The 27819-nt window shown below is 52.1% G+C and overlaps 1 protein-coding gene across 6 annotated transcripts in view; it reads right to left on the reverse strand.

The window, feature by feature from the left end:
- CACNA2D2 (calcium voltage-gated channel auxiliary subunit alpha2delta 2) overlaps positions 1 to 27819 on the reverse strand; it is a 201495-nt gene that overhangs the window by 31845 nt on the left and 141831 nt on the right. For all 6 annotated transcript variants that reach the window (XM_051627527.1, XM_051627526.1, XM_051627528.1 and 3 more), the window contains exons 4-5: positions 9283 to 9342; positions 658 to 702 (exon numbers count right to left, since the gene is read on the reverse strand). In XM_051627527.1, coding sequence (XP_051483487.1) covers positions 658 to 702; positions 9283 to 9342 — 105 coding nt within the window. The remainder of the gene's footprint in view (positions 1 to 657; positions 703 to 9282; positions 9343 to 27819) is intronic.

Here is a 27819-nt window from a genome sequence, read left to right on the forward strand (position 1 = left end):
TGATCCAAAGATGCACCATGCCAAGAGTCTCACCAACCAGCGAGCCTGTATTTCAGAAGGATCCCACGGCACAGCACAAAGTGGGAACCAGGTGACCTGTTACCTCGCAGCAGAGCAGGGTGCTGCGAGCCAGCAGCCATTGCTGGTGGAGCACCCATGGCGTGGCACCTGAATGCCATCACTGTCACTGTCACCTTGCGGAGGAGCCAGCAAATGCCAGTTCCCTGGGGAGCACCGGGAGAGCGGAGCTGTCGGGTCTGTATTTAAAGCACTGATTGCCAGAAATCACGGGACGGCTGTGCTGGGAGGGGGGCAGAGAATTAGATTCAGTCTCTAATTAAACGTTTGCTCTTCATTTGAATTTCAGATGCCAGCTTTAATTTTAGAAACTTTGGCAGGCAGTGGAGCGACCTGCCCACACCTGCCTGCTGCTGGGCCTGGTGCTGGAGGACAGATGCCACCACGGCTGGGCTGGTGGGGACAGGGCTGTGCACTGGGCACTCGCTCCACAATGCAGAGTGTAACAAATGCTGTGCCATGCCCCCCCAGCATGGTGCTGGGACAGCCCCAGTGAGGGACTCAGTGCCAGGCTGGGGTGGTGGCAGTGCCAGGCTGGGGTGGTGGCAGTGCCAGTGGTAAAGCAGGGACAGTACTCACGTATTCAGTATCGGCCTTGGAGTCGTAGTACTCAATGTCTTCCTCCTGCAGAGAAAAGGGAGAGCTGAGTTAGTGTCAGGCAGGGATGGGGATGGCAGAGGGGAGCCCATCAGCACCCTCCCTCCCCCTCATTCATCCCTGCAGCACCTCTACCATACTGCTGGCAGCTGCCAGTCGCCAGGGACTGAACCCTGCCATGCACGGTCTCTGTCACTGCACTGTGACAGTGCCACTGGCACAACCGTGGCCTCTGCACTTCCGCCAGGCACGAGGCTGCACCATGTTCCCACGCCCGGGATGCTCTGGTCCTGCCGCAGGCCTTGGGAGCTGCAGGAGAGCTGGGCAGGGCAGGGTGGCAGCAGTGGCACAGTCAGCACAGCTCCGCTCCCCACATGCCAGAAACAGGGAGCTGAGCGCCCTTGCTTCTGCAGAGAAACACACGCCCTAAGTTTTGGGTATTTAGAGCCTATTTAGGCAGAAAGGGCAGCTCAGAGTCCTCTTACTCGCATGTCAGGATGTGAGGCAGCTGATAAAATCCCTAAAGAGGCAATTCGGAGAGCAGCAGCGCTGCCGCAGCAGCGGCTCGTGTGCCATCAGAAGGGGTAATTAAAGGCCACTCGGAGGCTCTTCTCTGCAGCGGGGACGTGACGCGATGCCGGTGTCACCGCGCGCACGTGTCTCCGCTCGCCGTGCGGGCCTGCCCGCCTCCCCACATGCACCCGCTGCCCTGATTAGTGCTGCCCTTAGTTAACAGGGAGAGCCATCCAGGCCCAGAACAGAAACTCAGCCAAAACCTTAACTAGTCCTCCCCACTCCTTCTCTGCTGCTGCCTCTGTGGCACCCAGCCTGGCCACGGGCTCGTGCTGGTGGCACCGTGACACTCAGCCCAGCACAGCCACAGAAGCACCAGTGGCAGGGGGACCCCAGCAGGCTGCATGGCTGATGTCCCCCTGGGAGGGGACTGCCAAGGGCAATTTCAGCATCCTCCTGGGCAGAGGGGCTGGGTGGGTGTCTTGGTGGGCTCTGCAGCTCTCATCACAGCAATAAGACAGCACCGAGAAGGGAAAGTGAAAACAAACAAAAAAATTGACACAGCATCTTCCAATTTCTGCTATTAAAAAGCCTAGGCATTAAGGGACTGTACTTATTAATTATCTGTGATTTGTTGTGAAATGCTGAGGGGTTTACAACAAGAAGAAAAGGGAAAAAAAATAATTTATCTTCAGATGCCCTCCCTGCCCTGCTCCCTGCCCCACACATGCCCCTGCCCCCTGCCAGCACTGCTGTCTCCCCGGTCCATGGCCATCTGCACTTCCTAATTAAAGGAACCCCTGGGAGACCTGTAACACAAACGAGCTCATTTCATGTATAATGATCTTTAATCAGAAGTGAGTGGGATTAACAACAGCCATCCAGAAGGTGCTTTGTTATGCATTTTGTCTTCCATTGGCTCCTCCAAAAAGCTCAAATTCCCTCTGACCGGTGGTGCTTGGGGAGGAGAGCTGGTTCCCCAGTCCTGCTCCGCCTGCTCCAGAACTCCTATAGCATGGCATGACATGGGGAGCAGACCTCCTGGAAGGATGTCTTTCCCACCTGTTTCCCTTGCCATGCACCTTTTCAAGCCCAGGAGCAACTGTGTGAGATCCCAGCCCCACTCCATGCCACAGCTGAGCTTTGCCTACATGAGGATGGCACATGTGGGACAGCCAGTGTCACCGTGGCCCTGGCCCTGTGACATGCCCTGATGCCAGGTTCCCCTCTCCTTGTCACAACCCCCGTGATGCTGCGGTGGCTCATGGAACGCAGGGAGCCTGTGGAAGCTGGCAGGGCATCTGTGTCCTCAGCACCTGGAGGCTGGTGGGAATTTATTCCATGAAGGAAGGACAGAGTCCTTGGAAATGCTCTAGAGAGAGGCCACGGGTCTCCCGAAAGGCAACACAGGCTCCAACAATTTCCCTAATATTTGTCATTTAAACCACACTGTCCTTATTCACTTAACAGTCTCTTCCTCCTCTGGTCTAAGTTACAGCCAGCACCGCCTGTGTAAATAGCACGGATATTTCTAGAGCCTTTCAGAATAAACACCAATAAAGAAAACAAGAGGGTGAAGATGTCAGGGATTTCAAGGCAAAACACTGCCCCCTTCTCTTGCAAACGAGCCTGCAAAAAGCACCCGCAGCTTGTGCTGGAGGGGAGGAGACTCTGGGCAGGGGCTCCTCCCTGAGGTGTTAATTGCTGCCATTTTCTGGCACCATAATGGCCAAAAGGCACCTGAGCAGCAGCACAGGAAGTACCATGTGCCAGCGGATAAACATGGGGTATTTCAGTCTCCTAAACCCTCGGTGTGAGTCAAGGGGAAAGGACAATCACAGACTCATCTGCCAATGCTGCAGAAGGCATCGCCCAGGCTTCTCCAGCAAAGCCACCAAGCAACCACCATGTGAGCACCAAACCCTCGCCTGCTCCTTTGCTGATTTTACACCAAAATACCAAGCAGAAAGCTAATTAATGAAACCAAGCTGGAGCCCTGCCAGCAGCTCAACGGAGGACCCTGCTCCCAGGATGGGTGCTTCCTGGCCACAGCCCTGGTTTGAGACAAAGCCCATGACAAGGAGGGGCACGGGCTTTCTCCTCCCCACCATGGCAGCTGTGTAACTGGGCAAAAAAAGTGCTTCTGCAACAGCTACCATGGGGTGCTGTGAGTGCCACAGCCAGGAACAGACTCCCAAAGGGATGGGGTGAATTCCTGGGTGAAATTCCTACCTGTCATCACAGCCACGCCTGGCTCTGGGCATCACGAGAAACATTGGCAGTGGCTGGTGAACCCTTTACTTGTACTGGGTTAAAGCTAGCCTTGCCCAGACACATAATGATGAATCCTTCACCAATACCAGGGAAGAGGAAAACTCCCATGGTCATCCCAGCCACCACAGGCTGTTGGATGGACCCAGGACCAGTTTGGTGGAGCCCATGCCTCTCCTGCAGCCCTTGCCATGCGAGTCCCCTCACATCCTATCCAGCAGCAGCCACTGTATGCATTACCAAGGACAGGTGGAAACAGTCATCACAATCTGCAGAGGCACATTTTTTTTTCTTTTTTTTTTTTTTTTCCTCTAAAAGCAATTTCCTCCCTCTGCCTCTCTGACAGAGCTGGGGAAATATTTAAGTGACCCGTCAACAGTTTTTTCATCTCCCTGAGAAGGTGTTTTATCTGATCACGCCTCACCCGCTACTCTTCTTCACATGGCACCTCCCGTCGGCTCCCGCTCCTCTGACGCTGCCCTGAAGGAGAGGCCCCTTTCCCCTCCACTGCACCCAGATACCACAGAGATGCCAGCACCCATGTGGAGCCAGAGGGTGCTGGGGATCCCCTGCCCTGCCAGCGACGGGATGGGACAGGATAGGATGGCAGCTCTAGCACTGAACCCTTGCACCCATGGGACCACCATGGGTGGCCTGGCCATGTGCAGGGTGGGGGGTGTCAAGGGGAACCCCCCCACCCCGAGCCCCATTCTTGGCTTTTAAGAGGGAACAGCACCAATACAGGGGGGTTGTGAATGGTTTTCTTGTTCTGCTCTTCGGCCAGAACGGCTCTACAGCAAGGTTGGTGCTTTAACACAGTAATTCTCCGAGCGTAATGAAAGCTGACATTATATCAAACACAATAAAGACTCTCAGTTGATGGAGATCATTCCTGAACACACAAACCCATTAAACTGAAAAAAAAAATATCAATTCTACACACTCGCCAGCCAAAAGAAAATGTGATTTGTTATCTAAAAGGGGGTTATAAACACAGCTTCAATGCACTTTCTGTGCTGTAATGAAAACTGGGTTTGAAATGGCAAGACGACTGCAAATTAGGGTATTTGATTTTATTTTCTAACTTTTTAGGTAAACCTTCTACAAGGGCAAGTACAAGGTTAAGGCGACGATCTTTCTGTTCTCAGCCGATAAGTAGGATCTGTAATTAAAGGAGGAGAAAAATGAAAGGGGGATCAGGAGCTGGCGTCTGCCCTTCCAACGCCGCTTTGAAGACAAAGCCCTGCCTGCACAGCCGTGGCAAACCCATGGGAACAGCCACCAGTGCGTGCCAGGCTCCCACCACAGACAGGCACAGACAGGTGGTGCTGGATGGAGCAGCAGGTCCGTGGAGCCTCGAGCCCGGAGCGATGCTGCACTGGGGCTGCACGGCTTCCGTGTCCTCCCTGCTCCATCCCTCACCTTTCTTGGGCAGCCAGGAGCAAAATCTCCTCCTCTCCTTTATCCCTCCCCATTTAACAAACAATGATGCCATTTTCCCCAGAGTTTTGTTTCTAATGGAGCTTGAAATTATCTGGGCTTTGTTATTTGCTCATGTGTTTGCTGGTGGGGGTTATGGATGGGGGCAGTGGTGTGGGGCTGCCTGGGCTCCCTTTGCTGCCTCTGTGCACCCCAAAACCACCGGTGCTGTGCCCCACAGTTACACCCTGTCCCCAGAGGCTTTTACACAATGTACAGCTATTCTTTTTTTTTCCAAGGAGAAAGGGCCTGCTGGGCTCTGGCCCTTTGAATACCCCTTTCCTCTCCCAAAAGGTGGGGAGAGTTGGGAGGCAGCAGGTGGAGGGAGGGGGAAGCTTCCCAATGTAGTGATGGAAAATGCATGGGAGGAAGAAGAACTGGGAGAAAAGCAACAGTAATAAACATTTTATGAAGCAGAAAATGGCTTATAAAGAAGTCAACTTTTAAAGGCAATTTATATAATCCTGCCAAGTGCACATAAATGCGCGGATGGCTCTCTGCAGTGTTGGAGTGTCCCTTAAGAGGACAAATAGCTGCGGCTGCCCCAGCAGACCGGCAGGCAGAGATGACGATGCCCTGGGACGCACATTGCGGCTGGCAGCGCAGACCTGCGCCTCCAACAGCACCCCTGGGTCAGCACAGCCCTGGCTACCACACACCATGGGGGTGCAGGACACCTGAGACTCCTCTGATGGGGCTGGGATAGGGCTGAAGGACTGGAAAAGAGCCTAAGGCACTGGAAAACCCTGGAGGGAAGTGGAGCATATGGGTGGAGCGGAGCTGGGAGAACACAGAGTCGACTGGAACACCTGATGGGCAGTGCAGCAGCTTGTCAAGTGAGGATGGATGCAGAGGATGGCAGCAAAAAACTCAACAGGACCTTCCAGCATTTTTCTAGGTACATTTTGCAGGTTTCTTGCTGAGCAGGGTGGCAAACAGAGGATGGAAACCTGGTAAACAGCATCACGGTGTGGGCTTCACTGGCACCTCCATCTGCTGCTGGGGATGGTCTGTATGTGGGCTCAGCAGCACTGCCATGGCTGGGAACAGGGCTGGGGACATCCAGAGCAGGGGACAGCCCTGATGAGCCTTGCGGGGCAGACCTGCATGGGTCTGCACAGAGCAGAGCCAGCCTGTCCTGGTGGATCCTTGCAGAGGGGGACATAGCCCCGGCTTGGCATGGCCAGGAGACATGGGGGACCTGGGGGTGGGCAAGGACAAGGAGCAGGGATGGGACAGGACAGTGTGGGGCATGGGAGAGTATTTTGGGAACTAGAAGGTGCTTTGCAAAGCCCCTCGAGGTGGGTGTCTGAACTCAACCCCTTCCAAAGACCAGCAGGGTGGCTGCGTGACTGGGAACACCAAAAAAAAAGAGCAAGAAAAAAGGAACTTTCTCTATAGAGATAGGTCGTGAGTGACTGCTGGAGCAGCCTCCTAGCCCCTCACGTTCCTGCTCCTGTTTCATTTCCCCCGGACTTCCATAGCAACCCATCTGCAGCGAGGCTTAATGGGGCTGCCATTAGCACTAACGCAGCAAAACACTCGGCATCTGCCGGCGCCTTCGGGTGGGGACACAAAAATAACCGCGCTCGCCGCGATCAGTCATTGACTCTGGCATGAGGTTAGGATGGGACATGCCAGGAGAGCAGGGGAGAGCTGCAGCCAGGAGGAACAAACTGCTTGCTGGGAAGGGAGGAGAGGAAGAGCTGGGGATGCTCTGCTGCTGCCTTTCCTGCCTGCTGCCTGTACCAGCAATGACAACAAGCCAGGGGCAGCAGCAGAGCTGGTGTCATCAGTGCTGGCACATATGGGTCTGACCATGCCCTGCCACTTCATGGACAAAGGATGGCAAAAGGAGGTTCTACCCTGGCAGTGAGAGCCATTTATGCAGCCCCACAGTCCCCCTTCTCTGCCTGAGAGCCTGGGCTGATGCAGGCAGGGCTTTTGCAGGCAGGGCTGGCACAGGCAGGGCTGATACAGGCAGGGCTGCCTGCTTCAGGGGAGTGATTGCCCAGCATCCCGGGTGCTGTGCACAGAGCCTGGCCAGTCCATCAAGTGTCCCAGCCAGGTCTGGGCTGTCCTGATAAAGCTGCAGTGAGCTCTGCGGTGACGCATCGCTGCACATTGTTTCTGGGTGACTCGCTCCTAATTACCTTGATTAAGTGGTTGCAAACAGTGCTATTAAAAATATTTTTTTTTTTTCACAAAAGTGGATTTCTGAAAGGTTTGTGCTGTGAATGGCAAAATGAGCCAAGGGCTCCCCAGTGCTGCAGCTTTTCCCAGCACATTTGCATCCCGATTGCTATCCCCCTGGCAGCTGGATCTGGATGGAGAGGGAGCTCCTTGGGACTGATGAGGTGCCCTTGCTCCAGCTCTACCTGCCCTGCTCGTGACCCAGCCTCAGGGCACCCACCCACCACAGGGTGCATGGGGACACCCCGATATCCCTGGGGTAACCATGGCCAAATTTCAGGTGCTGCTCAGTGTTCAGTGACCCTGTGGCTCCTGACCCCAGAGGACACACAAGATCAGGGCAGCATGAGGGATGGAGATGAGAGCCCATGGGAGATGCCTGTGGCCCCTGAGCACTCCTTCCAGCCCTGAGCCCACAGGTAAGGTGCTGGTGAAGCACCAGAGTTGGCATCAGTCTGTGCCCACACCAAACCTTGTTATCCTCCTAATGTCCCCTCCACTGGCCTCCTGGAAAGAGGTGACAGTAATTCAGCAGTGCTCACATGCAGTAATGTGTCTGTGACCACCAGTGTTGATGACAGCTGTCTGCTGGACAGGAGGGCCAGTGGGGACACCTCACCTCTCTCCTTGGTGAGGCTGCTTCTGCTAATGACAGGAAGGTCCCTTTGAGCTCAGCCTTCCTGGGTACCTATGGGACACATCTCCTAGGGGATTTGAGGCAGCCACGTAGCAGAAGAAAGCCAAGCAGCTCCACACCTGGTTCTCTCTTCTGCTTCTTCTGCCTCTTCCGCTTCAGCAGGAGGGTCTGCAGGACAGGGATGTAGCTCCAGGTCCTCACTTCCTCTCCTCCCTGACAGGACCATGGTTGCAGACAGAGAAATACCCCACCAAAACACACCAGCATGGCCCAGCAGTGGGGCTGTCTTGAGGGTCTCCCCTCAGAGATTACAGGGGGTTCCCTGGGGCAAGACAGGATCTGGCCTGACCCAGAGGAAGGGGTTGGGTGGCTCAGGATGATTTTTTATTGTCGGCTCCATTTGCACTGGAAGGAAAACAATCTTTCCTTCCTTTTGCATTATTGTTATAATTTGAAAGCATTTCCAGACAGAATCCCTCACTTTCCCGCTGAGCGCTATCACTGCCAGAATTACAAAGTCAAATGCAATCATTAAACCTGCATTTTCCCTCTCCCAGCCCAGATTGCTCCTTCCCCAAGAAGCAACCCTTGCCACAACTGCTGGCAGGTGCCACGGAGGAGCCACTGCTGCTGTCACCCCACGCGAGACCCCGCTCAGCACCAAACCCGCTGACTTCTGGAGATGGCAGGGGGGAAAGAGTCTTCCCAGCTCCCAAACACTCAGCGTTGAGATGCCAGATCGACCTTCACCTCCTGCCTTCTCCTTATGGTGTGTGCAGGCAGAGGCGAGGCTGGAAATGAGCTTCAAATTGCTTCATTTGCTCTCGTTAGTGCTGGCAGGAGGCGGCAGCGGGGCCACCTGCGTGACAAGCAGCACGGCCCGCAGTGGCTCGTGAAGGAGCTGAGAGAGGGGCAAGGAGGGAAGGAATCCCCAAGGGACAGGAGCAGGGATGGGACCACAAGCTGATTCAGGCCACAAAGATTATTTGATGGCTGGAACACCTCTCCTATGGAGACAGGCTGAGGAAATTGGGGTTGTTCAGTATGGAGAAGAGAAGGCTCTGGGGAGACTTTAGGGCACCCTTCAGCACCCGAAAGGGGCTTAGGAGAAAAATGCAGACAAACTTTTTTTCAGGTCTGTATCTATAGGACAAGGGGTAACAGTTTCAAACTGAAAGAGGGTAGAGTTAGATTAGATACTAGGAAGAAATCTTTCACGTTGAGGGTGCTGAAACACTGGCCCAGGTTGCTCAGAGAGGTGGTAGATGCCCCATCCCTGGAAACATTCAAGGTCAGGTTGGACAGGGCTGTGACAGACCTGAACTGGTTGAAAATGTCCCTGCTTACTGCAGGGGGTGGGACTAGATGGCCTTTAAAGGTTCCTTCCACCCTAAACCATTCTATGATGCTGTAATTTCTGTGCCAGGAATTATCCCAGAGGCTGGTGCATCCACAGAGCTCAGTAACCGAGAAGGAAGGGGTTGGGAGTGGTTGGGGCACGTGCGGAGCCTTACCCGGATGTTGTCCTGCCAGTGATGAGCCTTCTGGAACTTCTCAGCTGCATTGGCAAGCCTCTGCAAAGCAAGCAGGAGAGGAGAAGTGAGCCTGGGGAAAGAAAGAGGTGCTGGGCATGGCCCATGTCAACTCGGCGCCAGCTATGAGCAGCTGCAGCAGGTGGCTGCAGGGCTGAGCTGCCTGGCCAGATCTCACCCAAGGCTGAGGCAAGCCTAACCTTCTCCCACAACCTTCTCCCACAGCCTTCTCCCACCAGAGCACGTGAGGCTTCAAAGGAGACATAAGTGAGTCCACCCTGATGGCTCTGGAGGCAGCAAGCTGTACAGGCAGGCTGCTGCCCACACTGGGGTAGCCAGAGGAACCCAAGCTTGCCAGAAGCAGGATAAGGTGATGCTCAGTGCTGGGCTGGCTTGGGCTCAGCCATGAGAGGCCTCAACTTATGGAAGGTGCAGCAGGGCAGGGCTGGAGACTGGGCGGTCCCTGGGGTGCTGGCAGTGCTAGGAAGAAGCTGCTACCCAGCCTTTAATGGAGCCAAAGGGGACAGACAGGACAAAAACTTCAGGCTTTCCAATGGAACTGCTCTGCATCGCTAAGCAACTAAAGCCAAGAGCAAACCAAGTGACCCAGACCTTTCCCTCTTCCCCTTGACCAGCCTCAAGTCCCTAGGGGTGCAGGCAGCTGCCCAGGGAGCTGCAGTCAGGGCTGTACAACCGATGAGCACCAAGGCCTGGCTGGAGGTGGTAGCACAGTGCCCTGAGCCCACGAGCCCAAGGCCACCAGAGCCCTGGGTGACAGGCACCCTGCTGCTCGCAGGGGTGCAGGGCCTGTCTCTGCAGCCTCAGAACACCTGGCAAAGCCTGCTTGCTCCCCACCAGCCCTCAGCTTCAGGTTCCTGAAGAATACATGCTATGGAGGTCCTGGCTCCAAGGGCTGACTGGCTAATCTGTACAGGGGTAATTAGCCATCAGGCTGGTGAGGCTCTTGAAGCCCTGGAAAGCTTCCTGGCGAGTTAGTAGGAGATGCAAAAAGCAAAGATGTGCTTTATGGCAGGTGCTGCTGTATTGCCTGTTCCTTATTTCCCTGCATCCCTCAGTGGGATGGGACCTGCTCTGCTCCATGCTCTGCTCCATGCAAGCTATGCCAACAGCCAGAGTGCAGGCAGAGAGGGCAACCCTGGCCACCTCCAGCCCCCAAACTGGCAGGGAGGAGAAAGAAGGGGCAAAGGCAGTGCAGGGCATCCGAGTCCATCTCAGCAACCAGCAGTCCTGGCATCACCTGGGACAGCACATACCTGGCATCACCATGCTCCTGCAGTCCCTGTCAAATGCCCAGCCCTGCTGTGGCCAGCAGATGAAGAGACCTGACAGGACTGTGCTCATCTAACAGTGACAGAAAGGCACAGGGCTTTAACAGAGGCAATGAGAGCTATCTTAGCCACTGTCAGCTCCTAAAAAACCCACATCACCCCCTGGGGAGCACTGCAGAGATGCACATGAGACTCCCAGTGCTACTGCACGCCCAGGCTTCACGCTGTGAACCACAAAGCCCAGAATAAAACAGTAAAACTCCTTGGGTCAGCAAAGGGAGCCCACCAGGGTGGCAGACAAGTCCAGCTCCATCTCTGCAAATTTATCTCCCCAGTGCCTGGATACAAGAGCACACACACACAAGGCAATGAACTCCAGAGAGCCACAGCCACTGTCCCTCCTGTAACCAGCTCCTCTGGCACTCCCAGCAGCACACCGGGATGCAAAACTCCTAATGTAAGCAGATGCCTGGGGGGAAGTGAGCCCCAAGACTTGACAATGTCTCATCTGCTTGTCCCCAGTGCCTGCAGGAGAGCAGCAGAACCACCCCTGGCGGCACCCAGCCCTGGCAGTGTGGTGGGAGCAGGGCCACAACAACGGGTGCTGTATTATGGGGACTGCAGCAAAGTGCAGGTACTCAAAAGTAAGTTGATGAGTGGTGAAAGACATCATCAATCTGGCCCTCCCCAGCTGGAGAAGGCAGCTTGCTCTTATCAGATGCAGGGAAACGCGTATCCATCACCGCGTAATCTCGGTGTGTCCTGGTTGAAACTCCTGTTTAATCTTTTCTCTTTTTTTAAAATCTTGATTACTAAATGAAAGCGCCTGCTTTCAACAGCCAGCATCGGAGGGGAAAGAGCAGCTCTCAGCTGGGCACTGAAGCAAAACACCTATGGCTCTGGTGGGGGAGAGAAGAGTGTGGGAGACAAGGTGGGGCTGGACAGAAAAGCCCAGTAGCGTTAATTTTCAGGGCAGTTTGTGGGGGGCTCATCAGCCCATGGCCCTTCCTCCCTGGAGTCACCTGGAAAAGTGATGTCCCCATTTCTGCACCTCATTCCCCCAAGCTTTTGTGCTCTGTTTATACATCGAGATGGCTGATTAAAAGCGAGCATTTATTCCGAGTCACATTTAAGGCAGTGCTGATGAAATATGCATTTTTCTGTACTTGATAAGAACATGTTTGTTTATTATGGGCTGGGGCAAGATTTATGGACATCTTTCACTATTCATTGCCTGATGCAAAGGGCCTGGAGGGCTGCAAATGGTGCAGCAGGGGATGGCTACGCCCAGGAACGACACTTTGACAGAAGATATTTTTCCTCTAGAAAATGTCAATTCGTCAAAGTCTATCTGGACACAACTTTGTTTTTTTTTTAAAAAAAAATAAATCCAGATGTTCTTGTTTGATAAACAGCACGTTGCAGGGATGAGGGAGCCCACGGCGGGAGGGCAGAGCCATTGCAGAGTGCTGTGCTGGATCCCAGCTTCTGGCAGACCCACCTCCCAGGAGAAGTGCCCCAGAGCCTCCCAGCTGTGGCTTCTGCAGCATTTTTCTTGCTGAAGACATTTTGATGACAGTAATGAGATGGGGAATGGGAGGAGAGAGGGACCAAGAGGGCAGCCACCCTCCTCTGCAACAGGAAATCCTCTGCCTGTCTCCTTCCCTGCTGAGGGACATGATGGAGCAATGCCATGTTGGGGGCTCCCATGGGAATAGCCCCATCCCATTCCTGGCTAGTGCTAGAGGCAAGTCCTGGCCAGACCCTGCCTGGAGGTGGGCTGCTGGTGGGAACAGGATGGGCAATTGCTGGATTTGGGATCCTCCAAAATCATGGCAATGAGGACAGAGCTCTTGAGGAGGTTATTTGGGACAGCTTTGCTCACAAGCAGGACCTGAAATTTTGTGCTGCTCCAGCAACCCCCTGGCTACATCCCCCAGGGGAAGGCAACGGGTCTGCCCAGAGCCACACGCTGCTGCGGGACGTCCCCGTTAATGCCAAATGAGTTAATAATGACTAATGTTATTGTGATCAATGCAGGTCAAGGATTATTTTTAATCCTCAAGAACGACTAAACCATTATTTTTCAAGTGTTACAGATCAATCAGTCCAACTCAAGGTGCACTGCGTGCAGGGACTGCGAGATGCCAGGGTACAGGCAGCCCCAGGCAGGGCTCCTGTGCCCATACATGGCAGCCACCAAAACCTCTTGGGGGCTTTGGACCTGATGTTGTCAATTGTGTGGTTCCAACAGCAAGAAAAATTAGAGGAATTACCAAAACTAAAGCATGGGTATGAAATACCTGCAGATTTCCAGCAGCCTCTAGTCCAGTGCCTTGCTAAACCTCTTTTTCCAGCCCCCACATGGCAATAAGTATGCCATGGTTGTTCCTACCTCAGTCACATCAGTGGGTTTAACTTGAGAGGCAGCAGAGCAGGGACCAGAGCAGCACAGGGAGGCCAAAGGCCAAGGCTGGATTTATAGAACAGGATTATGGCAAACACCCTGCAAGAGGAGACTGAGCAGCCCTGTGTAACTGCAGCAACACTGCACGTGTCCCAGCTGTTCCCATGAAAATAAAGCACCCCACACCTGTGCTCATGCTGGGGGATGCTGGGTCCACCCAGCACCTTGCCAGCCCAGCCCTCCCTGCCAGAGTGAGAAAGAACAGCTGAAAGGTACAGGCGAAAAGGTGAAAAACATGATGAAGCCAAGCAACCCAAACCCCAGGCAGGAACATCCCCCGGGGAGCTGGTTTTGCAGCTCTTCCTCCTCCACAATGGATGAATGAGGATAGCTCAAGTCCTCTCCTCTGGCACCAACATCTCCTATGAATGGGAAACCTCAAAACCGAGCATCTGGGAAGGTGAAAGCCCATTCCACGTGCTTCATGCACCTCTATCTTGCTCTGCCTGTGTGCAGCAGAGCAGAGGGCACCTCACTGTGCCACAATCCCAGGTTCTGCCACCAGTCCCAGGCTGCTCCAGCCCTGGCTCTCCCTCTCATGCCCAGCCTGTCCTTTCCCTGTGCACCAAACTCCCCGCACACACAGCCCTAAGCAAACCCTGTTGGGACAGTGCACACACTGCCACCAAAAAATGATCAACCAGCGACAAAAAATGACAACCCCTCATATACACACAGGGAGTATAAATCTTGAATAAACACCATAAGGCAGTGAAGCATCTAATCCTGTAAGAATCTCCAAGACAGTTGATCCCAGGGCTCTTATTACCCCCTCAGCCAGCATCTGAAATCCAGTCTGTGACAGCCTCAGCCACGGCTGAGTATTGATCAAGGACGCAGCTTCAAACCTGCTGCAGCGTTTTTCTTTTGGAGCACTAACCTGTTTGTCAATAAATCCCTTCAGCTGTGAGGAGGGAAAAGGGTGGCCTGACCTGTCTCTCCTCCTCTGGTGCCCAGATCCAGCCCATCCTGGGAGGAGGATGGAGCTGGGGCTAGAACTGTCTACTAATGCTCTCCTGCCTGTGGGAGGGCAAATAGAGCCCTAGTGGATATTAAAAAGCAGGTGGTAAATCCTCTGAAGGCTTCCAGCCACTGATGTTGTACCAGCTGGTGCTCCCTGCTGGGGTCTGGCAGGGCAGTGAGTGGGGGACACAATGGCAGAGCCAGCCCTGCCAGCAGCAAGTGTTACAAGCACCAACCTAGAGAAAAACCAGAGCCCAAGCTGCTGCAGGCCCCACATGGGGAAGTGGCATGGCCAGCACCCAGCCCTGTGAGCCTGGGTCATGTCCCAAAGTCACAACTTTGATACTTTCACTGACAATCTCAGTAACTTCCAGCTCTGCAGGCCAGCAGTGCATGGCTCTTGTTCCCCTGCCAGCAGCTCTCTCTGCTCCTCCTCTTCCAGAGGCACAATTTTTGCAGTAAGAAACACCACCACCAGTCATAACAACCACAAGGAGTGAACACCCTAAGGATGGGTACCATGTTTTTGCTGAGGGGGAGAAGGAAAGGGAGGGCATTGCTGCCTGGGTGGTTTCTCCTACCCCGAAGTATTCCTCACTCCTCCTCACTTGGGCAGGAGGAGGAGGAATTTGCCTAGCCAGGTCTTAGCCACTTTCCCCAACGAAAAATAAAAATTCCTTCTTTATCCTTATCCTTCCTTGTTTTTAAGAAATAAGTCCGATGTTAAGATGTTGAGAGGTTCAAGAAGTGGCTTCTCCTCCCCGACACTGCTTCACATGGTACCAACAACAGAAGAGCAGCTGTGAGCTGCAGGAGGACACCCCTGGGGTGCCGAAGCTCAGCCACCCATCACACCTGCAGCCTGCTGGTCCCCAGCCCCCAGCCCCATGGGATGAGGCCATTTGAGTCTTTGACATCCTGCCCTTGAGCTCTTTGCCCCTCATTCAAGTGAAGGCTACTAGGAAGTTTGCACTGGAAACCACTTACAATTGATTTATTTTAAGGCATCACCTCTTGCTGCACTGTGATGTGCGAGCTTTAAAAAGCACCTCGTTTATTATCTGCTGCTGTGCGGGGGTTTCCACACGACTCATCACGGTGCAGCAAGAGCTCCTCTGTTACTGAGTTTTTACAGCAAGGCAGATTTTCAGCACACAGAAATCTCCCAAGAACTCACCAAAAAGTCACCACCTTGTGCCCCCAGTAAGCCTCAAGAGGAACGCCGAAAATTTTCTGGCTTGAAAGCCTCCAGAGACATGTGTGGTGTCCTCCTCGTGTCACCCAACCCCACCAGCAACCCTCCCACACCCTGAGAGGACTCAGGCGTACTGGGCATTGACTCGGGCCCCTGCTACCACCACAATATAAACACAACTGGAGAGGGTTAAATCACCAGTTTAATCTACCAAAGAGAGCAGTTGCAATGTAAAAAAATCCTGTAAAGGACTTATAAGTGGTGTTTTGCTCTAAAACAGCACAGCAAGCCCAACTCCTGACCCAGCTTCCTCGGTGTCACAATGTAAGAAGGAAGCAAACAGCAGCAAGCCACTGCCATGGATGCAAGGGGGTCTAGTGTCCACTCTTGTGTCCAACACACACCCCAAAGTCTGGCAGGAGATGTGTCCACTTCACTTCACTCCGTGTCTTTCAATTTTCTTTATTACAATTTTCCCAGTGATCTTCAGTACAGATCCACTCCTGACTCCATTGTTGTCTTGTAATTTCTTTTGGTCTTTCTTTCTTTGCTCTCAACTCCCATCACAAATGTAGCTCCAGCCCAGTAGACAGGGCACCCAGAAAGCATCAGTACTAATCAAGCCACCCTTAATGAGAGCTCAGCTCCCTCTCCCGCCCTTCAGCAAGTGGGATTGACTCCCATTCTCATGGCAAATAAAGAGCCACCCAAGCCAAGGAGAGGGATTCCAAGCCCATTCACTCACCAATGTGCCTATAACTCAGGCTTCATCTTTATTCATCTCATCTGAGTTGTGCCCTGGCTGCAGACCAGCCTCCAAGGAGCCTCTCCCTTTCCCAGGGTGCAGGATTTCTGGCTGTCCCTCAGGGTGTGCATTTGTCAGGAGAAAGCACTTACAGATCAGGTTTTCCCTATGGCAATGCTGGGCTGATCCCATGGCTCCCCAAGGGCAGCATCACTGCTGGGGAGCCTGCAAAGCTCTTCCCTCCATCCTGCCCCAGCAGCACACTTCCGCATTACTATTAAATCCAAAGCTCGAGGCCACCTGACACTTTTTGTTTAAAGACCAAGGTGGGGGAGGAGAAGGTGCAGAAGAGCTCCCCTAAGGGAAAAGCCATCAACTGGAACAAGATTTCAACAACTACACATTTCTTGACCTTTTCTGTAGTCGAATCTTTAATGTTTAATGGACGGATTTGATCAAAAAGAAAAAATTAATATAATAGATTTCATTTTTTAAAAAAGGTCAGGACATGTGTTACAGGGAAAAAACTCATTTAGGTCCCCACTTGCAGCATCGTGGATGCTGAGGAGCCCTCCTTGCCTCCTACCCAGGGCACTCCAGCCCAGGAATCCATCTCCCTGCCGTGATTTTCATCGCATTTGGGGTTTGATCTTTTCTGGACTTTTCCTTCCTCTGCCAGACATGGAGTTGGGAGCCAAAAGCACTCAGAGATGCTGACAAATGCTGGAGAGCCACAAATATGAATCACAGAAACACAGAATATATGGTGGGATGATAGAATATATGGTGGGACATATAACATCTGGTGAGATGTTGCATATCTAACCTGGAGAGGCAGCCAGTGAGCTCAGATGTGGAGAAGATGCTTGTCCTGGCTCCAGCACAGCTCTTCCACCTGCTGCTGCTCAACCCAGGGCCCAAACTCTTCCCCACAGGGTAGATTTTGGGGCTGTTGCAATGCTCAAGCTATGCACACCACAACAACCACCATTTGCACTCTTGGTCACCATGACAACGGTCCTCATGGCTCTTGCACCTAACACCATGGACATCACCCCTCTGCCCTGCCTGTGGACACCAACACAAATCCCATCTGCTCTGTCTGACGTTGGGCTAGTCAAGGGCAAGCAAAGTAAAAGAAATCCCCCAAGCACAGAGCCAATTCCTGCTGATCAAGATGTTTTAAAAAAGAAATGATAGTTACCAGCAGCTCTTTCCTGGCTGACCCAGTGGCCTGTTCCCAGAGGCTCAGCAACAAAAGCAGCCCAGACACCAGCTACAGACATTTGTATTATTAAGCCTGCTCTGCAATTAGAGCAGACTTCTGCCTAACTTCTGTCTCTTTTCACCACTCCATGATGATTATTTTTTATCTTAATTCACTAAGAACAAAACATAATTCATCAAAGTTTGAAAAAAAAAAAAATCACAACAAAACAACCCTAAAAAAACTGACCCAAAACCCCCACGAATTACTGCGATAACATCGTGCTAAGTTATTAAGTGGTGACAATGGGGACAATTACAGCATATAGGCCATTATACAGCACCGCCGTCAGGATGGATCAAAGTAAAACACATGGTGAATGGTGAGGAGCTTATTAATGGGAACATTAGTGCTCCAGAACATATTACCTGCCACCCAGCCAGGGAGCTGTTGCTGCACCAGCACTGGCAGGGAACAGGGAGGAAAGTTGTGGAAAGAGCTGGCAGCTTCACTGCACAGTTGGAGGCACCAACCCTGTGCTGGGGACACTGTGGATCGATCCTCAGTTCCTCAACAGGGAAAAAGGGCAAAATCTCAACCCTGGTGACCACAACACAGCATCTCCCTCCAGTTCTGGTTCTGGAAGGTTCTAAGGATTTTTGCAATGGCTTAGCCAAGCACAAGTGATGATTTCCCCCCAGTTCCCACCAGGATCTGTGGGAGAGGCCTCTCTCTGCTCACCAGCACCCCACAGAGCCTGCTCTCACACCCACCCAGCAGCAATACATTTTTTCACTTTTCATTTTCAAAGCCCATCTGAAAATTCAGAATAGGGTGGCCAGACATAACAGCTTGGTGCATCTGCAAGATGACCTAAAAGAGGGGCAGTAATAAGGGTGATGAGCAGTATCCTGCACTTCCCTGGCCCTCGAAGGAAAGCTGTGGCAGGCAGCTGATGGGCAGCAGAGAAGCCTCATGCAAGTACTCTGCCCGCCCCTGAATGGGTAAGATCAAACACCAGGCTGGGATGGCACCAGGAACACCACGGCAGCACAGCTGGAAGAGCTGAAGGACAACCCCTGGATACAGCCTACATCACAAATGCAGGTTTTTTAGAAGACTTTGGGTGGGAGGAGCATAAAACCCGGCCGAGTTCCTGTGCTGTCATCTTGGTGACCTCCCCAGAGCATGCAAAGAGACAGTGGGTCATTGGTCTGGCTGAAACATCCCCTGGTGTTAGGAACATCCTGGGCTCCCTTCCACAAACACTTGAGGCTGCCCCTTGCCTGCACCAAGGGAGATGCATGAATTATCTATCTGGGAAGATGCTGTTTTCTGGGAAGGGAAGCAAGAGAGAAAGGCACGTGCCTGTTTCCCAAGAAAAGCACCAAAATTCTATGTCTGTTTCTGCACAAGCTCTAACCTGCAAGAAGGGCTGGTGTTCTGCTCTTCCTCCTCCCAGGCTCTGCAGGCCTTTTGAAGCCAAGGCAACTGGTTATACCTTTTGGGTAGGTCCTGTCCCTTCCCTCTCTGCTGGCCTTGATTCCTTACCAGTGGTGAAGCCCTGGTCTCCTTCACTGGAGCCAGCACTGGGTACCCTGCTGCTCCAGTAGCTCCAGCTCACTCCTTCTAAGATGTTATTTTTACACTTCTCTTAAAATACAACACTAAGAGAGGCTTCTTGACTATATTAACATTAGGAATCTAATCAGCAATCAGACAGCTCATAATTTTCTGATTAGCTCTGATTATACTCAATCTTTAGGAATGGAAAAAAAAAAAAAAAAAGAGGAAAGAAAAAGAAAAAAAAGAAGGAAAAACATAAAATTATTCTCTGCTCAGTTTTCCCACCCCACTTCCCTTGTCAAGGCACAGAGCCATGGTGGCAGCAGCTCTGGTGTCCCCAGCTAAGCAGGACAGTGCCACTGTGACCTGCTAAGCCAGCGTTGCTCAATAACCTGGTGCCACCACACTGCTCATCTTTGTCCTTCTGGACTTGGCTGGGATGTTGTCCCAGAAAGGAGCTCCTCAGGGAATAGAGAAGACATCAAACTGCCACAGCTGTTAATAAACCTGGAGGAGCATTGTGAGCTCTGCTCCTGTGCCTAACATTTCAGAAAATATGCTAAAAATCAGGGTAGAAGGATTGCCATGGAAGAAGAAGATGTACATGCATCCAGCTGGCTTCAGCCTGGAAGGAGGAGCCTCTCTAGGAGGCAGGAGAAGAACGCTGTGAGATAAGGCTATGGGTAGGGGACAAGTGCTTCATGGCAGCCCAGACAGAAAGATCCCAAGGACTGAAGATTGCCAGAAGCTGGGAAATAAATGAGCAAATGGCCTGAAGATGCCAGGGCAGGAGCAGAGGATGCTCCTGGCAGGAAGATTCACCCAATTCTCAGAGCAGCCTGCTCTGAGATGGCATCTCCAGCCATCTCCATCCCCAGCAGCAGTAGCAGGGAGGACTGAGGGGGATGTGAGAGGTGTCAGGTCCCCAGCATCACCTGGGGAAGGCTGCCCGGGACATGGCTGGGTAGGCAGATGCTGATGGTGGTGAGCCTGTGGGAGACTCAAGAGTGGCCTGCCTCCTGTCCTCAGAGGGCAACCCTCTTGCTGGGCTTCTGTGAAGGAGATGAGGTGCTGAGCTGTAGGTGGGAGGAAGGAAACTGAGGAACAAGGCAGAAGAAGACGACATAAAGAAACCTGTAACAGAGTTAATCAGTCGCGCACACTATGCGTAGGAGCTTCACTCCTGACTGCAGCAGGCGATCAGCTGATGCTGTGAAGCATGAGATTTAATTATTTTGTATCATGGCCACGGCCTGCCTAACTACAAATGATACTAATGGTCATAAAATTGTCCAGCTGGCTCTTCAAAGCCACCACTGCCCTGAATCGCTGCCTCCAGCAGCAAGGACTTGCTGCCTCACAGGGTCTGTTCACTGGTGGCAAAACCCTCCAGTGGCACCACTGCAGGCAGATGCCAGCAGAGAACTGTGCAAAGCTATGAACCTGCTGGAGGGTAGGGGAGAGGGGAGGGGAGAGGTGAGGAGAGAGGAAAGAGGAGAGAGGAGAGAGAGAGGAGAATAAAGGCTGAGTTCAGGTGGAAGGGACCTACAATGACCATCTAGTCCAACTGCAAAACTAAGCAGACTCTGGCCCAGTTTGAACCCAAACTAACATCCCAGGCAGAATTGAACTGCAAAAGCAAATGGCCCAGGTTAGAGCCCAAGAACCATGGTGCTGTGCCACCAGCAGCCTGACACCATTGTCCTTGGAGAGCTCCTTGGCTGAGGTCCCCAGTCACTTTTACACCAACTTCAAAAAAAAACATCTTAAAATCCCTACTTGAACTAAACCATGGTGAAAGAAAAGGCACAAATACCCCAGTTCTTGGCTCTTCCAACCCTGCAGCATCCCAAGTGGACAGTGGGGTGTCCTTCCAGCCCAGCAAAGCACTGGAGATAGTGACTGGGAGGATCAACCCTTCTCATTTGCTGGGGCTCCAGCCCTGACGCTGCTGTGTCCCATAGCAGAGGCAGTGCTCAGCACCCACACGCACCCATCAGGGCTCTAGTATTAAACCATCTCAGTGCAGGCATGAAAAACTGACCAAATTCACATGGAGAAGGTCTCCCCACGTTGGGGAAGTCTCCTCCTCACACTCCAAAGCTGCCAGTACAGCCACAGAGCCCTCTTTTGTGAAGCAGCACCGGAGCTGTAATTAGTTTGAGGTGACCTCTGGGGAAAAAAAAAAAGAAGTAAGTTCAAGTTTAAAAAGAAAATCTCTCTGGTTAATGCTATGCAAATTGCCAGCCAGGCAATCAGGCTGACTTTTAAACACTGGCCCTTGTCAGAAGGGCTCACAAGACAGCCTTATTGTCTCACTATCAATTTGCATCTCATTACCCACAATGCACTGCTGGTTGGAGGTAACCTTTTTGGGGAACACGGCCCCATGATGGGAGCTGGGGGACAATGTGGTTGCTCCTGCTCACAAGGCTTCTGTGTGGCCCAGCACCCAAACCACGACAGTTGAGAGGATGAGTGGCTGCCAGCCCTGCCCAATGCTCACCTGGCAGAACCAACTCCTGTCACTTGGACCTGGCATCTTCTGCCACCTCCACCAGGTCCCCTGCATGTGCTGGTGGTCCCATGGGCACTTGCACACTGCAGGTCCTTCCCACCAGGCTCACCTACTATGGCAGTCCTCACAGGCTGCAAGGCAGCAGCCTACCTCTGCTTAGCTGCTCAAGATGTTTCTGAGAGTCTTTGCAGGCTTCTTCACATCTCTGCCAACCCTCACCACCTTGTGGAGGTGTCACTGAAAGAGCATTTTTCTATAGGAAGGAAATCTATTGCACCTTTGTCCTCAGCCTGCTCCTGCCTCTCCAGTCACCTTGGGTTTGTCTCCAGCATGAGGATACTACCTTCAGGATGCTCATCATGTGAACCCTCCTGCCCTGCCAGACCTGGCTGTGGCCATGCCCATCTCCTGTCCTGCAGACTCAGCTGTGGCCGTCCTCACCTCCTGCTCTGCAGACCTGGCTGCAGCCATGCCCACCTCCTCCAGCACCTGGGAGCTTGGCTTGGCCAAGAAGACCTCCCTCAATGGCCCCGTTCTCTCTGTGCCCAAGCGTTGCTCAGCTCCATTTTCCTTCTCCCCACGGACTCTGCAGAGACCCCCCCAGCCAAGCAGCAGAGCTTTTCTGCTCCACGTTTTGCCCGGCTCCCCGCCGAGGCCACATGGCATTGCCACACTGCAAAGTGCTGACAGGGCCCTCTGCCAGTGCTCAGGTGCCACCTCCGCCACCAGGCCAGGGCTGCCAAGGCAACAAAGGGACTTTCAATAGGCGAGAGGGCATCACTGCGAGGAAGAAAACCCGACCGTTTAAAGCCCTCCTGAACAATGGCGCTGCCTCCCCTGCTGCTCCAATCAGCCACAGCACTTTGTTATTATGATAATGAAATACAGAAGATTTTAACAGCTGGAAACGCAGCAACAATATTTAAAAGAGTTTTTAGAATTGTCGGTATTTTATTCAATAATGGTAATGGGTTTATTTCATTTATTTATTTATTTATCTATTTATTATTTTAAAGGCACAAGGTTTCCCTGCTCCGCTGGCTCAGCGCGGCGCTGGCCGGGCTGCGAAGCCGCCTCTCGCCTGGTGATGGCAGGGAATGACACCGAGACACGGGGCTGCTGGAGGGAGCCGGCAGCTGATGGAGGCGTGGAAATCACAGCTTGCTGCTCCCACACCCTGCTCGGCCCCCACCTCACTGGCCTGCATCCCAAGGTACAGAATCCAAAAGGGCAACACCCAAAAGGTGCAAAACCCGAAGATGGAAAACGTGAAGATGCAAAACCCAAAGGTGCAAATCCAAGGATGTAAAAAACCACATGCAAAAGGTGGAGGTGCTGCACAGGAGCAGCAAGAACCAGGAAGAAGAGCAGCAGCCCTGGCTGGTGGTGCCTGCCCTGTACCCGCTGAAGTCAAGGGAGGACTGGAGGTCGCTGCTGCCATTACCAGCTCACACCTCAGATACCAGAGCCCTTTAGCCCTGGGAGTAAAGGAAAATGCTCAGTTGTCTCTGTCACCATGTTGGTAACAGACAGAAAGTGTCTCCTCTTTAGAGGAACTGCACTGCTGGAAAGGGGGGTTTGGAAATGTGCTGGAATAAAAAGAAACCTCCAGAGCCAGGGCATGAGGCTGAAGGTCCCCACCAATTCTTGCCCACACAGACATGAAGATGGCGCCATAATCCATTTGTAGAGAATACTACCTTTTAAATAAAAAGGGACATTTTACAACACAGTATTTTGAATTGTGTTTTTTTTTTTCACATTGTGCTGTACCAGTTCATGAGACACAGCTGGCAGTGGCTCTCCCAGCCCCATGACTGAACATCCCCGCATGGTGACACCAAGCCCAAGCAGAGGAGCTGCCCACTAAGGTGACATCTGGGAACACACCTTGTACCACAGCCCCTGTTGCACTGGGACTAGCTTCCCAAAACCAGCGGCTGCTGGGGATGCCTTGGAAAGCCCAGGCAATAAACCTGCTGTGGCTTCTCCATGAGCTGAGGTGAACCACCACTCACAGCAGCTGCGGCTCCAGAGCAGGTAGACAGCCTTCCATGAGGTCCTAGGAGCAGCATGGATGGAGACAAGGCTCCCAAGTGCCCCTTTTCTAGCTCTGCACTTGCTCTAGGAGTTACCAACCCTCCCAGCACGCCCAGCCCTGCTTGTGCCCTCACCCACTCAGCTACAGCACAGTTGTGGCTGTGCCTTGTCCCTGCATCCTCCAGGGCCCTGGGACCTGCACAAGCAGATGAGTGGCCCAAGCACACACACAGGCTACTATCAACAGGCTGAGAGGCAACCATCAGCTCCCAAGGGGACACTAGCACCAGCCAGGTCCTCCAGCAGCAACCCCCATCTCAGACCCATTAGCTGAAGCTTCATAGCAGAGAGACAAGCCCCTGTCCCATCCCAGAGCCCTTGCCTGAAAACTGCTAAAATGACCATGGGGTTCATTGCTACAGTGTTCAGTGCTGCTGCAGGTCTGTTTGCCCTACTAGTACTTAAATAAAAACCCAGGGGCTGGAAGCACCAGCAAAGCAAGGCAAGGTCAGCAGCCCCTTCTGCCACCCTGGTTTTGAGGGTGGCAGCCTGTGGCTCCGAGTGCATCCCTGCATGCCATTCATGGCAGGTATTTATTTGGGGGAGACAGGATAACCAGGAAACATCGGGAGGGGACAGAGGTGAAATTGGAAGGAGTAGGGGGACAAAAGGAGGTATTGGGGTGGGGAGCAGGAGAAAAAGCAGAGGGAAGCAGGGAGGAGGAGCAGGAGCTGCTGGGGAGGACAGCAATATGCCGATGCTTCATTCGGAGCCCCCGGTGCCCTTCACCCTGATGCCTGTTTAATGTCATCCTATTCAGCAAGTGTCCCCATGATCTGGTAATTATCTTTTAGCTACAAAAGAGCATCTCTGTGTCACAAATGCTCCCTTCTCCAGCTCTGCCACAGATCAATATCTCCTCAAGGCCTTTGCCATTGTTTGGGGAATGGAATTGATTTCTCTGAGGAGTGAGGGGAGGTAAAATATATAAATAAGTGCTGTGGAAATGTGTCCCTGTGGAAGGCTGAGCTGGGTAAGTGGTGAAGCAAAAGGAAAGTGTACAGATCCCATCTGAACCCCTCACGTATTGTGTCCTATTGCTGTCCCTGCTGAACTGGCTGCAGGGGATGCTCTGCTGTTTATCATTCAGTGCACAAGCACCTGGAATGCTGGAGCCAGAAGAAATCTCTAGCTCAAGATATCGCCAGCTTTCAAAGATTTTACAGCAGGATAAGAAGTGTGGAGGTGCTGATTCAACACCATCCATAAGGATGTGTGCGTGTCCCACTTTAGGGTTGAAGCACGTGGTGGAGCAGTTGCTGCTGTGATCCTGGTGGGCCCTGGGGAGGGTCCACCTTGGCTTAGAGGTCAGTACCTTGGTCACAGACACTGAAACCCAGAGTGATGCCAGAGCCAGGAGACCATGCTGCTGTCAGGCTGCCATCAGTGTGACTGCAGCCAGCACAAGCTAATCCCAGCAGCACCAACACCCTTCATGCTCCTCTCCTCTGCCCAGAAGATGACCTTCAAAACCATGAGATACAGGATAAATACAATTTGATCTTGCATTTGAGTCCAGCTTTCTAAACCTTTGGGATCCCTGAGCTGAGCCCTGTGCATCATGCAGCTCCCACAGTCAGGGGCTTCAGGGCAATGGGGAACGGGTCAGAGGTAAAACTGCTCCCATGGCTGTGCAGCAGCAGAGGGAACCTGCTGCATGGGGGTGAATGCAAGGGAAAACAGCAAAGGACTTAAAAATGAGACAGGTGTGCAGAAGGAGGAGGGATTTGTTAGTGCCTCCTCGCCTGCAACCTGTTATGGCTGCGAAGGCTGTTATCTTGTTTTACCTCCATCTGCTCCAGAAAAAAACCCCACAACCTACCTGCAAACAGGCCCTTGCTTTCTAACCCGCTTTTCTGTCCTTCTATCTCTCTTATTCTGCAACCCTCTCAAAACATGGCACCAGGCATTGGACCCCGAGCCAGCAGCAGCAGAGGTAAAGAGCTGAGGAGAGGACCAGGGTTATGTACCCTCATTTATACGAGGCGTGATGAGATGTATATTTGCCTTCCCGTCAAACACCTCAGCCCCAGGCTGAGCTTGCAGTCTAGCAGAATCTCTGCCATCCACTTCAATCTTTTCCATCATGTCCTAATTTTTTGCTGTTCATATGGGAGGAAAGGAAAAAAAAATCACAAGTGCAGGGGAGGGCAGAGATGTGACTTGAGAAAACCTGTGGCAAAGCCTTTCTTCCAAGGACTTCTAAAAGCTGCTGGGGCCTCTTTGCTTCCTGAAAAGCAAACAAACTTCAAAGGAGTCTCTTCCATGCAACAGATCTGAGCCTGGTCAGTCTGGAGAAGGAGAAATGAAAGAGGATGGGAAAGATCAGAAGGGGAAGGAGAAGGACATCTCCCAACACATAGGCACCAAAATGCTGACTGTGAGATGGAATAGTGGAGCATCCTAACTGGGAATACATAAGCAGAGAGAAGATGGCAAAATAGCAATCCTTTGCGGGGGCAAAAACATCAGAGGGGGCTAGATACACATTCAGGTAGCTTTGGAAGGAGTAAGCTCATTCAGGGAATTCAACAGCACGTAGACAGATGAAACTCAGGGCAAACACATCGAGGGTGTCACTTCTGGGGAACAACAATTAGGACCCGTCACGCATGCTGATGTAGCTCCAAATTAACTACAACCACTCAAGGAAGAGATGGAGGCCTGCTGGGGCACAAACACATCCGTGCAAGTGATGGTCCAAAGATGCTAGTTTGTGCTCAGAAGTGAGTGGTAAATAAAACTGTCAGATTAGCAAGCGGGTCTATAAATCAGTGGGTCCCTCATCTGTGACACTGCGCATGGTTCTTCCATGCCGAGACGGGGAAGAGGCAGATGTGGGGCAGGGAAGAGCAACCCAGCTGCAGGAAGCACGGGAGGAACCCCGGCAGTGACAGGCTCAAAATATTTGGGAGATTGGATTCACTTAAAGCAAGAAATGAATTTCAAAGAACACAGACACATACAAACCCCCACATAAGACAGAAAGTATTTCTAAGCTTGATTATTTAAACATTCAGATCTGACAAGGAAGAACACAGCTCCCTGTGGAACTCAATGCCTTGAGATGCCGGGGACACGATACTTTTTTTAAAGAACAAAATTGAGATTAATCAGAGTATCATCAGTTATGCTAGCTGAGATCAAAGTACAGAGGAATGTAAGTGCTATCACTGAGGGATTTATACCTCCCAAGTAACTTCTTAGGATTAGAAAGAAATTTCAGTAATCTGCCAGCTAAGTATACATTGTGAGAGTAATAATCCTTCTCTCCCAACACCTGCTAGCAGCTATTAATGGAGATAGTAATAAGCTAGGTGGGTCATAAACCTGACCTGATCTGATTGCTACCTTACAAACTGGAACACGAGGGCATTACTGTTCTCCTAGGGGGATGTGTTGTAAACCAGGACTGCACTGAGGTGGAAGCTGTAGGAGCAGAGCACCGAGATGCCTTCTCCTGGAGCTCACCACCTGCAGACCCCTCAGCAATGAGTCTATTGATTTCTATATAATTTGTTGTAAACCCTTCTAGCTGCTTCCTAAAATGGAGCATTTCCCAAGCAAACAATGTATGTGTAAAGCTACAGAGGGTGAGAGCTCCAATGTGGGCAGTTTCTCTGTGGCAGGTCTGGGGTTTGACCTGGTGCTTGATGTAGCATCAAATCCAGACAAGCTGAATTGACTCAAGCCTTGTGTGAACCAAACCTCACCATCACTCTCACTGGTTCTCCCTTTTTCTTCTGTTCTTTCCAAATGTGTGGTGGACTTAATGGAAGTCATTTGCCATTGAAGATCAAACATGGGGATATGGGAATACGCTGCCCACTCCCCATCTTGTTCAAAAATACAATCCAATGGGCTGGGACACGGCCTAGGCAGGATGTGTGGTGCCTGCACCCAAATGGCTCCAAACACCATCGGGGAGGGCTGGCTGGGGAGACAGGGCATGGAAATAAAAGAAGATGGGAGGAAGCAGGGGGAGAGGAGGAATGCAATATAACTGATTTCCTCCAACAAATTCTGAGTGAAAGGTTAGCTCTGGTATTAGAGCTACAAGAAAAATGTCAAGAATTTTTCAGAGAAAAGTGAATAACATTTTTATTCCCTCTTCTCTCCCCAGAAAGAAAAAGAAAGTGAAGCAGGAGTGGGGAGCAGCACCCAGCTGGTTCCAGGCCCTGCTCTCACGCCCAGAACCAGCACAAAATACATAGGAATGGAAAAAACTATCACAATGTCATTTCCTTTCAAATTCACTACAGTTTGGGATACAACAGCCATAAAAACCAGTGCTTCCTGAATCTCTTACTGTCTCACCCGCACCAGCAGCTGGTCTGGAGGCAATGTGTTTTGGTCCCTGTCCTCATTCCAGAGGCTGGGCACATTCTGTCCCTGTCTCTCAGCTGGGGCAGCTTCAGGGCACATTGGGTCCCATGGGATGTGACACCTCAGGTCGCAGAGCCTTCTGT

Source organism: Apus apus, chromosome 9 (assembly GCF_020740795.1).
Source record: "Apus apus isolate bApuApu2 chromosome 9, bApuApu2.pri.cur, whole genome shotgun sequence".
Lineage (NCBI taxonomy): Eukaryota > Metazoa > Chordata > Aves > Apodiformes > Apodidae > Apus > Apus apus.